Raw genomic sequence first — 13,533 nt, 5'->3', positions numbered from 1 at the left:
TTATAATTCTAAAACAGTACAACAAATTAATAATTATTTAGATTACTTACAAGTCGATCAGTTATTATTAGAAATATAGCTTATGGTTAACTGGACGTACAGAGTACTCAATTGAAGTGTCTTTCTGGAAATGACAGTGATTGCAATAGTAGTACATATTATTGGAACCTTGGAACTTTTGGAACTTTCAGTTTCTATTATTGGAGCTTTGGCCACAGATTTTTTTAGAAATCCTAATCAAGAATTTTTGAGTTTTAGAAGTATGTCTGACAAATGATTCTTATATCAGCGTTACTGCATTGCTATCAGTAACATTTTTTTTTAACAACTGCATTCAAAGAATACTGCTTTTGGTTTCAAATAATAAAGAGCAATATCAGGTGTTTGAAAAGGGAAAGGTAATTAAATCTTGTTTGAAGGAGATTATTTTAGCAGAATGTAGTATGAACTGAAATAGTACTAAGAAGAAGTTAAAAAATGGAAAAAGAAGTTGGGGTTACTTTTTAATGGCCACAGAGTTTCACTTTGAGAAGATGGAAAAAGTTCTGGAGATGGATGGTAGTGATCTATGTACAACATTGTGAATGCACTTAGTGCCATAGAACTGTACACTTAAAAATGGTTAAAGTGGTAAATTTTATGTTATGTATACTTAACCACAATTAAAAATAAAAATAAAGGAAAAATTAAGAGAGTCACATTAAGATACCCCATAATCTTGGATATGGAAATGGGAAAGAAGAAGGATATTGTGAGAGAAAATGTAGAGAAGGAATCTGTTGTTTTCATTAGATATTGGAAGAAAGTCTAGGAAATTGAGAAATTTTCAGAGATCTGAGAAATAGTGAGGGTAGCAGCCAGGAGCTTAGGAAAAAATACTGGTTTGCATTGGAAAGGTAAGTTAATTATGGGAACTTTTGGATGGAATATTGATAGACAATTGAAGATTTTTTTTTTTAAGAATTTAAAAGAATGAAGAATTTAAAATTAAAATGATTATTTGGGAATTGTCTACATAGAGATAGTAGTTAAGAATGGATTCACTCCCCAAAGAGAACAAATTAAGAGAGAAGGGTGAATAAACACTGAATACTGGCTCCCCTCCTTCACCACCACCATGTGGGTAGTGAAAAAGACAAATGCGAAGAAAAATAGTGAGAAAACTGAGAAATCATTGTATCTTAGAAGTCATCGTTAGAGACTGATGGCAACAGTTGTAATTGAAAGATCGAAAAATAGAACTGAAGAATGATCTTTGAATTTGAATAGGAGAAATCATTGGTATTCTTAGAGGAGTTTCTGTGAAACAGAAGACAGAAATATTACAGAATGTAGGAGGAAAAACTAAGAAAGCACAGGCAGAGGATACAGGGCACTCTTAGAAATTTTAACAATGAAATGAGGTGTGACTTGGGAAGACGGTATCCCATAAACATATTAATAAACCTAAAGAATAGCATATAATAATGATAAAATTATTACTAACTTTTTTAAACTTCTGTGATAAAACTCCAAGTGCAGCACATGCTTTATTATTAAAAGAAAGCTGCTTCTCTGTAAAATATTAACAATATAAATATATTAGGTGTCTTTTACAAAGAAAGAGAAGTAAAGAAGGAAGGAAAAAAGAAGGAAAGAGGAAGGAAAAAAAAGGCAAGAAAAAGAAAAAGGAAGAAAAAGAACAAGATTATTTAAGAAAGGGACTAAAACATTCCTAACTGCTTAGAGGCATAATTAGGAGAGAAGCAGGTAACGGTATCTGATATTCCTAGATATTTGGTCCATTTTGGACAGTTTGAAAGAAGATGGGATTCTCAAACTTCCACTGAGCAATCTAGTGACTATAAAGTTTTAAGGAAATCCAGTAGGACTAATATCTTCCAGGATGATGATGTCCTTAACATTCATTTTTGTGTCCCCAGTGCCTAATACTAAGTTAGCTCTGAACAAGTATCTATCAAACAACTAGATTTAGAACTATGAAGATTTAGTAGAAATTGGGTAATTCTTAATGTCATTCCATTAATAAAACAAGATTGTGGAAGAAAAAAAAACAAAAATAAGATTGTGCATCAGTTTTTCTTTAGCAAGTTTCCTAATTATCATTTAGTTCTGACCAAAACAAATAAATAAAATTATAAATTTTTAATTATTCTACTGGAAAAAAAAACATTTGGAAGGTATGTATGTATTGCGTATATGTCTCAGAGAGACAGAAGAGATATACTAGTAAGTATCTTACAGTTCACAGATGGTATGGGATACGATTTATCATATAAGGTTTCATGAATAAAAGTGATATACTACCTGGCAGGATTAAATAGTTTTGTCTTTCAAGTACAAAGTTGATGGTTATTGATCAAAAATAAGTATCTGCTTAAATGTTTATACAATATGTGAAAACAGTTGTGTTTATTTAAAATATTGATACTGTAATATTTTTTTAAATGTGGGCTATGCTACATAAACTATACAATTACTATTTATAAAATTTTTTAAATATAGGTGGAGGACAGGTGTTTATAGTTGTTTTTGAATACTCAGATTGAAACAAAACTTCAATTACATGTTTTGTAATGTACTTTCTTTCTGAGTCATTGTAACTTTTGTATTATCTCCATGTGAGTGAGATAAAGAAGGCAGACATTGCCATTTTGCTGACAGGAAAACTGAACCACAGGATAGTTTAATGAGTTTTCCACGGTAGAGATGAAGCCAGGATTAGAACCTAAGTGCCTTATCCTCCATACTGGTATTCTTCCTTCTGATTTATTCTGTCATTCTAATGGATTGGGGTGAGGGGCAAGGAGACAAGGAAGAGTCTCTTGTGTTCTTTGCCAGGATTTTGACTAAACTATTGGTTTTCTGAGTATTTCTCTCAGAGGTCTTCTTTGTGGCTCAGTATGTTTATTAAGTTTAATTTGATCACATTTTGTAAAAAATCATAAGCTTCTTATCACAAGCAACTGCATATTGGTGATGAATAGGGTTAGTAAACAGTGGTAGAGTAGTCAATGATTTTTTTAAATCCTTCATCTAGATACTGCTAATTAAGAAGAAATTTTGAAAAAATTGATACTTCTTTTTCTGTCAACTAATCATTATCTTAAAAATTTTTGTGACATTTGATAAATCTGGCTAGACTATAATAGAGCCAATGATATGATGAGACATGACTATACAACTCACCCACTTATATTTAGTTCTATAGACTTGTTTGTTGTACTAGATCTTGGGACTTTCTCCCCATATTCACCGCCCTCAATCCCTGTGTGGGATAAAAATTCAGGTATATTTTTAAGTGTTAAACCTTATGTGTATAATAATGTCCCCCTGCCAAATTCAGTAATACTAGAACCATTTAAAAATAGCTGTCTATTATTGAAACAACTATTTATCAACAAACATTTATCAAACAGAAACTAAGCTAATAAAGCATTTATTAATAATGCATAAAACCCACAATAGGATCTCTCTAAGATTTCCAAATGTGCCTGAAACAATTTTAAAAATAAGATTGTGACACAATTTCTTTACTTACTTGATATACTCCTGTTATTCTATCATTTTATGATAATTAGAAATTTTACTTTATTCTTTATTTAAAAAAAAAATACACAGGTGAATCTGTACCGGAATACCAGATGGCTTTTCAGACAGAAGTTGGAAACCATCCCACTTTTGAAGATATGCAGGTTCTGGTATCTAGGGAAAAACAGAGACCCAAGTTCCCAGAAGCTTGGAAAGAAAATAGCCTGGTAAGGAAAAACTAAGTTATTAAAAGAGAGAACTTATGACTAAATCTGTTTTACTGTTGTTTGAAGCAAAATAGACTGTTAATAATGTTTATAGTTTTTAGAGTTTACTAATGCCAGGAGTCCAACTTACCTGATTTATATGATGTTATAATGTTTTCAAATTTGGGGGAGGGGGGTTAGTTTCAGTTTTCTTCAAGCATAAAGTACTGTTTAGAGAGACTAACTATTGTATCTGAAGTTTGCCACATTGGGTAAGATCTGGAATAATTAACATGGTAATATTTTAAACATTATTGAAATTCCATTTCATTCTCTTGAGAGTGGGACCAAAAATGTTAATTAGCACAGACTTACATGTTCAATGGTTAATAGAAGTTTAAACTACATGAAAAAGAAACCAAGGTTCAGCCTATTAATTCTGTTTATTAAAAATGCAGTTCACAACACAAATATTTTCAAAGGCTCCTGCCATTTCAGTAAATTGTTGCTACAACACTAGAAACATTTATACACGTACACACCTGCACACACTCTTTCTCTCATATTTTTTTTTACACAAGTAGAATGACCTCATTATCCACCATCATTTCTGAAGCTTATTTTTTTACTTTCAGTTTTTCATGTCAGTATCTATAGATGTATCTCTCTCTCCATTTGGTCAGTGTTCCATTATATATCATCATTATTGAATTGCCCTTTACTGATGGCAGTACCCTGTATTTCTTATTTTAAACAACTTTTTAAAAGAATTAAAGTTCTGCCTATACATGGTAAACAAAATAAAATTAAATAGAGTAGCTGAAATAGGAAATGAAAAAGGAAAAGACTACCTGCTCCTATCACCAGTCTTCAAAATTAATTCCTGTTAATTCCTGTTAACAGTGTTCTTAGGTTTTTGTTTCTAAATTTTCTCTTCTAGGAGTTACCATTATAACTTTAAATACTACGTTTATTCTTATTTCTTGTTATCTCTCATTTACTCTCTTGTAGTTTTATAATACTGTATCTGTCATTAATTTATTTTATATACAGATTGATCTAAAATTTTTAATGAAATAAAAACATCAGAATTTTACAGAATTATGATTATGTGAACATCCACTGCACAATATGATAATTGTGCTTGGATTCACAGAGAAGGAAGTAAACATCCTGTTAGTTACTGTAAGCCCCTATCGCTTGAGGAAGAATGTTTCAAAAGTCACCATCCATTGGATTCTCTTTTGGCCGTATTTCTTCCTCCCTCCCTCCCTCCCTCCCTTCCTTCTTTCTTGTTTATAGGTTCTACTAAGAAGCAACATTTTATTTTATTTTTTTAATTGAAGTATAGTTAATTTACAATATTGTATTAGTTTCAGGCATACAGCATAGCAATTCAGTATTTTTATAGATTATATTCCATTAAAAGTTATTATAAGAAAATGGCTTTAAATGCCTGTGCTATACAATATATCCTTCTTGCTGATCTACTTTATACGTAGTAGTTTGTATCTCTTAATCCCGTACCCTCATCCTGCCCCTCTCCCTAGTGGTAACCGCTAGTTTGTTTTCTGTATCTGTGACTGTTTCCATCTTGCTATATATTCGTTTATTTTTTAGATTTCACATATAAGGGATATCATACAGTATTTGTCTTTCTCTAACTTCACAAAGTACAGTATTCTCTAGATCCGTCCACGTTGCTACAAATGGCAGAATTTCATTCTTTTCTATGGATGAGTAATAGTCCGTTTTGTGTGTGTGTATGTGTGTGTGTGTGTGTATACATATACACATACCACATCTTTATCCATTTGAGAAACATTTTTTTCTAAATAGCATGTCATTCTTTTTCTCAAAAGTCGTTTTTTTCTTTGATAAAGTTCTTTATGTAATGTATGCGAATGTGCGAGTAACAGTAAATGTTGTGTCCTTGCACATTAAAAAATGTTTCTTTCTTGCTGACATACTTGAGTAATAATTTGGTTGGGTAATGGTTTCAAGATCAAAATCATTTTTCTCATGACTTTGAAGCTACTGCTTCACTGTATTCTAGCATCCAGATGTGTTCATGAGAATACCAGTGCCAGCTAGTCTCATTATATTGTTTTTTATCTGTTTTATCCTCTTGTTTTCTCTATAAGCTTTTAAACTTTTTACTTTATCATTGGAAGTATGACGTTTCACCTGGGTATATTAAGCATGGATCTTTTCACACATTTTGCTTCACACTGGACAGGTTTTCAGCTTGAAAATTCAGAAATTTCAATTCAGAGGAATTTTCTTATGTTATTTAAAAAATTATTTCTTCCATTTCTTCTTTCTGTTATTCCCATCAGACAAATACTGGACCTCCTGACATTCAAGGTCTAACTTTTTTCTTGTATTTTTCATCTGCTTTTTTGTTGTATGTTGTTCAAGATGTACTCACCTTTACCTTTCAAATCACTCGTTTATTTTTTACTTTTACCACTGTATTAGTTATCTGTTCATTAAAATCTTACTTTCCAAAATCATAATTTCTATAATTCTGTTTGCATTTTCCATAGCAATCTCTTCTTGTTTTAAGACTGTAATAGGGATTTGATTACCTCTGAAGATGTAAGTTAGAATTTTTGATACTTTATGTAAGTAATTTTCTTGATTATAAAGAACAAAATGAAAAAATTTTTTTCATTAAGTAATGTAAGTCATTTTATTATATTTTCACATTTTCATTTTAAACTGTCTTGGTGGGATTAGAATATTTTCATTCTGGATTCTGGAGTGGCAGCATGTCAGAAAGAAGCTGGAGAGATGCTTTGTTTCCATATAGATTTAGATTGAGTATTTTTTCCATTGGTCATCTTTATTAGTAGATTACCTTCAAGGAAGGCTTCTGCTTCAAATTAGGTTGAAACCTTCAAGTCTGAGACAGTTGAAGACGTATTGCAAGTACAAATGCCCAAGATTCCCTCCAAACCGTGGTCCCTGCTATGGGAACTGGGGCAGATTTTTAAGAGGTCCCTAACCAGGATTCATTAGATGTGCCATCCTCACAGTAAAACATCCCTCAAAGAAAAATCTCTTTGTGAAATATCATATAGTAAAGTACAACTTCATCTTCCTTCAGTTGTTTTATTTCACCAGAGAAACTGGACTCCTTATTTTGAAGTCTCTTTTGGCAGCCCTGCCATTACAGGATATGCATCATATGCATATTTACCTGAAAACTTTTTACTCCCGATTTAGACTTGGTTGCTAAGAAGCACTAAGTAGTACTTGGTTCACTTCCAGTGAATCCATTTAAATCTAATGTGCTGCAGTCAATACAACTGCTGCTTCTATGCAATGACAATCTAGTACTAGAGTTAGATAGCAAATGAATAGTTTATAGAAAGAGAGAAATGCCCCCCTTTTTAAATGAAGACATTTTTGCTTCATAGTTGCATTGAAATTAAAAAACATTTTTGTAGTAACAAAACTCACAATCTTTTAAAATATTAGTGAATGTAAAATCTGGTTTTAAAAACTTCCAGAGACCCAAACAATCAATAAAGGACGGAAAGAGTAGTTTCCTGATAAAATGAAAGCACAGAAAATAGTATGAGGGAAATACATGAAAATGTATACATCTTCAGTTGCTTGTATTTGCATTTTAAAAATATTGACTCATATTAATATAGATTTATAATTATTGTTTTATGCATTTGTTTTAAATTATATAGAAAAAATAGGAGTCACAGACTAAAAAATTCAATGATACTGGTTTTTATGTTTACCTATATTGTTACTTTTACCAGTGTTCTTTAGTTCTTTAAATGGCTTCAAGTTATTATCTACTGTCCTTTCACTTGAGCCTGAATGATTCCCTTTAGCATTTCTTACAAGACAGGTCTGCTAGCAACAAACCCCCTTAGCTTTTATCTGGAATATCTTAATTTCTCTTTTGTTATTAAAGGGTAGTTTTGCTTAATATAGAATTCTTGGGTATTCTATAGAAAACACTTGTTAGGGGTGTGTAGATTCATTTCTTTTACTAAATTTGGGGAGTTTTGAACCATTATTTCTTCAAATATTCTTTTTGCTCCATTTTCTCTTCTCTCCTCCTGAGGCTCATTTTATATCTTTTGATATGATTAATGGTGCCTAAAGAGTCTTTTTTTTTTTAACATTTTTTATTGATTTATAATCATTTTACACTGTTGTGTCAAATTCCAGTGTTCAGCACAATTTTTCAGTTATTCATGGACATATACACACTCATTGTCACATTTTTTTCTCTGTGAGTTATCATAACATTTTGTGTATATTTCCCTGTGCTATACAGTGTAATCTTGTTTATCTATTCTACAATTTTGAAATCCCAATCTTTCCCTTCCCACCCTCCGCCCCCCTGGTAACCACAAGTCTGTATTCTCTGTCTGTGAGTCTATTTCTGTCCTTTATTTACGCTTTGTTTTTGTTTGTTTGTTTTTGTTTTTGTTTTTGTTTTTTAGATTCCACATATGAGCGATCTCATATGGTATTTTTCTTTCTCTTTCTGGCTTACTTCACTTAGAATGACATTCTCCAGGAGCATCCATGTTGCTGCAAATGGCATTATGTTGTCAGTTTTTATGGCTGAGTAGTATTCCATTGTATAAATATACCACTTCTTCTTTATCCAGTCACCTGTTGATGGACATTTAGGCTGTTTCCATGTTTTGGCTATTGTAAATAGTGCTGCTATGAACATTGGGGTGCAGGTGTCATCCTGAAGTAGATTTCCTTCTGGATACAAGCCCAGGAGTGGGATTCCTGGGTCATATGGTAAGTCTATTCCTAGTCTTTTGAGGAATCTCCACACTGTTTTCCATAGTGGCTGCACCAAACTGCATTCCCACCAGCAGTGTAGGAGGGTTCCCCTTTCTCCACAGCCTCTCCAGCATTTGTCATTTGTGGATTTTTGAATGACGGCCATTCTGACTGGTGTGAGGTGATACCTCATTGTAGTTTTGATTTGCATTTCTCTGATAATTAGTGATATGGAGCATTTTTTCATGTGCTTTTTGATCATTTGTATGTCTTCCTTGGAGAATTGCTTGTTTAGGTCTTCTGCCCATTTTTGGATTAGGTTGTTTATTTTTTTCTTATTGAGTCGTATGAGCTGCTTATATATTCTGGAGATCAAGCCTTTGTCGGTTTCACTTGCAAAAATTTTCTCCCATTCCGTAGGTTTTCTTCTTGTTTTATTTCTGGTTTCCTTTGCTGTGCAGAAGCTTGTAAGTTTCATTAGGTCCCATTTGTTTATTCTTGCTTTTATTTCTTCTAGGAGAAAATTTTTTAAATGTATGTCAGATAATGTTTTGCCTATGTTTTCCTCTAGGAGGTTTATTGTATCTTGTCTTATGTTTAAGTCTTTAATCCATTTTGAGTTGATTTTTGTATATGGTGTAAGGGAGTGTTCTAGCTTCATTGTTTTACATGCTGCTGTCCAGTTTTCCCAACACCATTTGCTGAAGAGACTGTCTTTATTCCATTGTATATTCTTGCCTCCTTTGTTGAAGATGAGTTGACCAAAAGTTTGTGGGTTCATTTCTGGGCTCTCTATTCTGTTCCATTGGTCTATATGTCTGTTTTGGTACCAATACCATGCTGTCTTGATGACTGTAGCTCTATAGTATTGTCTGAAGTCTGGGAGAGTTATTCCTCCAGCTTCTTTCTTTCTCTTCAGTAATGCTTTGGCAATTCTAGGTCTTTGATGGTTCCATATGAATTTTATTATGATTTTTTCTAGTTCTGTGAAATATGTCCTGGGTAATTGGATAGGGATTGCATTAAATCTGTAGATTGCCTTGGGCAGTGTGACCATTTTAACAATATTGATTCTTCCAATCCAAGAGCATGGAATATCTTTCCACTTTTTAAAGTCTTCTTTAATTTCCTTCATCAGTGGTTTATAGTTTTCTGTGTATAATTCTTTCACCTCCTTGGTTAGATTTATTCCCAGATATTTTATTACTTTGGGTGCTATTTTAAAGGGGATTGTTTCTTTACTTTCTTCTTCTGTTGATTTATCTTTAGTGTAAAGAAATGCAACTGATTTTTGAACGTTAATTTTGTAACCTGCTACCTTGCTGAATTCTTCAATCAGCTCTAGTAGCTTTTGTGTGGACCTTTGAGGGTTTTCTATATATAGTAACATGTCATCAGCATATAATGACACTTTTACCTCTTCTTTTCCAATTTGGATCCCTTTTATTTCTTTCTCTTGCCTGACTGCTGTGGCTAGGACTTCCAGAACTATGTTGAATAGGAATGGTGATAGTGGGCATCCTTGTCTTGTCCCAGATTTTAGTGGGAAGCTTTTGAGTTTTTCACCGTTGAGTACTATGCTGGCTGTAGGTTTGTCATATATAGCTTTTATGATGTTGAGATATGTTCCCTCTATACCCACTTTGGCGAGAGTTGTTATCATAAATGGGTGTTGAATTTTATCAAATGCTTTTTCTGCATCGATTGAGATGATCATGTGGTTTTTGTCCTTTCTCTTGTTGATGTGATGTATTACATTGATTGATTTGCGTATGTTGAACCAGCCTTGTGTCCCTGGGATGAACCCCACTTGGTCATGATGTATAATCTTTTTTATGTGTTGTTGGATTCTATTTGCTAAAATTTTGGTGAGGATTTTGGCGTCTATGTTCATCAGTGATATTGGCCTATAATTCTCTTTTTTTGTAGTGTCTTTGCCTGGTTTTGGTATCAGGGTGATGGTGGCTTCATAGAATGAGTTTGGGAGTATTCCCTCCTTTTCAATCGTCTGGAAGAGTTTGAGAAGGACTGGTATGAGTTCTTCTTTGTATGTTTGGTAGAATTCCCCGGTGAAGCCGTCCGGTCCTGGACTTTTATTTGTAGGGAGGTTTTTAATTGCTATTTCTATTTCCTTTCTAGTGATCAGGTTGTTCAAGTGTTCAGATTCTTCTTGATTCAGTTTTGGTGGACAGTATGTTTCCAGAAACTTGTCCATCTCCTCTAGGTTATCCAGTTTGGTTCCATATAGTTTTTCATAATATTCTCGTATGATATTCTGTATTTCTATTTTGTTTGTTGTAATTTCTCCATTTTCCTTTCTTATTTTGCTAATTTGTGCTCTCTCTTTTTTCTTCTTTGTGAGTTTGGCCAGAGGTTTGTCGATTTTATTTACTTTTTCAAAAAACCAGCTTTTGGTTTGGTTGATTTTTTCTATGGTCTTGTTAATCTCTATTGTATTTAATTCCCCTCTGATCTTTATTATTTCCTTCCTTCTGCTGCTTTTTGGGGCTTTTTGTTCTTCTTTTTCTAATTCATTCAGGTGGTGGGTTAAATTGTTTCTTTGAGATTGTTCTTCTTTTTTGAGGAAGGCCTGTATCGCTATAAACTTCCCTCTTAGCACTGCCTTTGCTGTGTCCCATAGGTTTTGAGTGGTTGTGCTTTCATTATCATTTGTCTCAAGGTATTTTTTAATTTCAGCTTTGATTTCCTCATTGATCCATTGTTTTTTCAATAACATATTGTTTAATCTCCATGCTTTCCTTTTTTTCTCCTTTGTTTCTCTGTTGTTGATTTCCAGTTTCATGGCATTGTGGTCAGTAAAGATGCTTGAGATAATTTCTATCTTCTTAAAATTGTTGAGGTTTCTTTTGTGCCCAAGTACATGATCGATCCTGGAAAATGTTCCATGTGCACTTGAAAAGAATGTATATCCTATTTTTGGGGGGTGTAATGCTCTGTAAATATCCACCAAATCTAGTTTTTCTATTGTAGTATTTAATTTCTCTGTTGCCTTGTTTATTTTCTGTCTGGAAGATCTGTCTAGTGATGTTAATGCAGTGTTAAAATCTCCAACTATGATTGTATTCCCATCAATATCCCCCTTTATCTCTGTTAGTAATTCTTGTATGTACTTAGGTGCTCCTATATTGGGTGCATATATATTAACGAGTGTAATATCCTCATCTTGTATCACTCCTTTAATCATTATAAAATGTCCTTCTTTATCCTTCTTTATGGCCTTTGTTTTAAAGTCTATTTTGTCTGAAATCAGTACTGCAACACCTGCTTTTTTGGCTTTTCCATTTGCATGGAATATCCTTTTCCATCCTTTCACTCTCAATCTATATGTGTCCTTCTCCCTAAAGTGGGTCTCTTGTATGCAGCATATTGAAGGTTCTTGCTTTATTACCCCGTCTGCCACTCAGTGTCTTTTGACTGGAGCATTTAGTCCATTAACATTTACAGTAATTAATGATAGATGTGTGTTTATTGCCATTTTGAACTTATCTTTGCAGTTGAATTGGTATATCCTCTTTGTTCCTTTCTTCTTCCTTTTGTGGTTTGGTAATTTTCCTTTGTGTTATCATGGATTTTATTTAATTTTTGTGATCCTTTGTAAATTTTTGGCTTGTGGTTACCCTTTTTTGTAAATCTATCAACCCATTACTATAACTTTTTATTAAACTGATAGTAACATGATCTCAAACCCATCCTACTGTTAAAAAAATTTTAAAAAGAAAGAAAAAAATATTCTATATTTCCCTGCCTCCCTCTCCCACTCTCAGTGATTTGTATGTCTTCTTTTATAATTTCATGTTTACTTTATTTGTAATTCATGAGTTATCACCTTTCCAGTTGTGTGTTTCTCATTTCTGTACCATCCTGCTGCTTTTCTATTTAGAATAGCCCTTTCAATATTTCTTTTAGCATGGGTTTAGTGTTGCTAAACTCCTGCAGCTTTTTTTTTGTCTGTGAAACTCTTTATTTCTCCTTATATCCTCAAGGATAGCCTTGCTGGATAAAGGATCCTAGGCTGCATCTTTTTTTCATTCAGGGCTTTGAATATATCTTGCCACTCCCTTCTGGCCTGTAGTGTTTGTGTAGAGAAATCAGCTGAGAGCCTTATGGGGGTTCCCTTGTAACTTACTCTTTGCTTTTCTCTTGCTGCCTTTAGAATCATTTCTTTATCCTTGACTCTGGCCATCTTGATTATGATATGTCTTGGTGTGAGTCTATTTGGGTTCTTCCTGTTTGGGACCCTCTGAGCTTCCCGTACTTGGATATCTGATTCCTTCTTTAAGTTTGGGAAGTTTTCAGTCATGATTTCTTCAAAAACCTTTTCAATCCCCTTTGATCTTTCTTCTCCTTCTGGGACCCCTATTATGCGAAGATTGGGACGCTTTATATTATCCCATAGGTCCCTTATGCTATTTTCATTATTTTTTATTTGCTTCTCTTGTAGTTCTTCTGAATGGGTGCTTTCTATTGCCCTGTCTTCTAGATCACTAATTCGTTCCTCTGCATTATCTAGTCGGCTTTGCACAGCTATTAGATCATTCCTCATCTCTGTCAATGAGTTTATCCATTCTACTTGGCTCTTCTTTATAGCTTCAATTTCATTTTTGACATATTTTATATCTCTAAACACTATCTCTTTTAATTCCTTCAGCAATTTGATCACTCCTTTTTTGAAATCTTGATCTAGTAGGCTATCGATGTCTATTTCGTTGATCTTTCTTTCAGGGGACTTCTCTTGTTCTTTTAATTGGGAAAGGTTTTTCTGCTTCTTCATCTTGCTCATACCTCTTTGGCACTGTGGTTTATGGAGTATCAGTTGTTTATTTTGGTCCTTAAGGATTTTATCTATCTGGTGCCTATTTAGGAATAGAACTTAGGAAAAAAAGAAAAAAAAAAATAAGAGAGAGAAAGAATTTTAAAAGAAGGGAGAAAGAGGGTTTGAAAACAGTGTATAATGAATAATAGAAGAGTGAGTTGAAGCAGAGTATTAATCGGGTTGAGA

The 13,533-nt window shown here is 33.2% G+C and overlaps 1 protein-coding gene across 1 annotated transcript in view; it reads left to right on the top strand.

Annotated features, from left to right (window-relative positions):
* BMPR2 (bone morphogenetic protein receptor type 2) overlaps nt 1-13,533 on the top strand; it is a 167,800-nt gene that overhangs the window by 133,051 nt on the left and 21,216 nt on the right. Inside the window, exon 10 of the mRNA XM_010991737.3 lies at nt 3,622-3,758. Coding sequence (XP_010990039.1) covers nt 3,622-3,758 — 137 coding nt within the window. The remainder of the gene's footprint in view (nt 1-3,621; nt 3,759-13,533) is intronic.

Source organism: Camelus dromedarius, chromosome 4, assembly GCF_036321535.1.
Source record: "Camelus dromedarius isolate mCamDro1 chromosome 4, mCamDro1.pat, whole genome shotgun sequence".
NCBI lineage: Eukaryota > Metazoa > Chordata > Mammalia > Artiodactyla > Camelidae > Camelus > Camelus dromedarius.
This window is presented reverse-complemented; position numbering and strand designations above follow the sequence as displayed.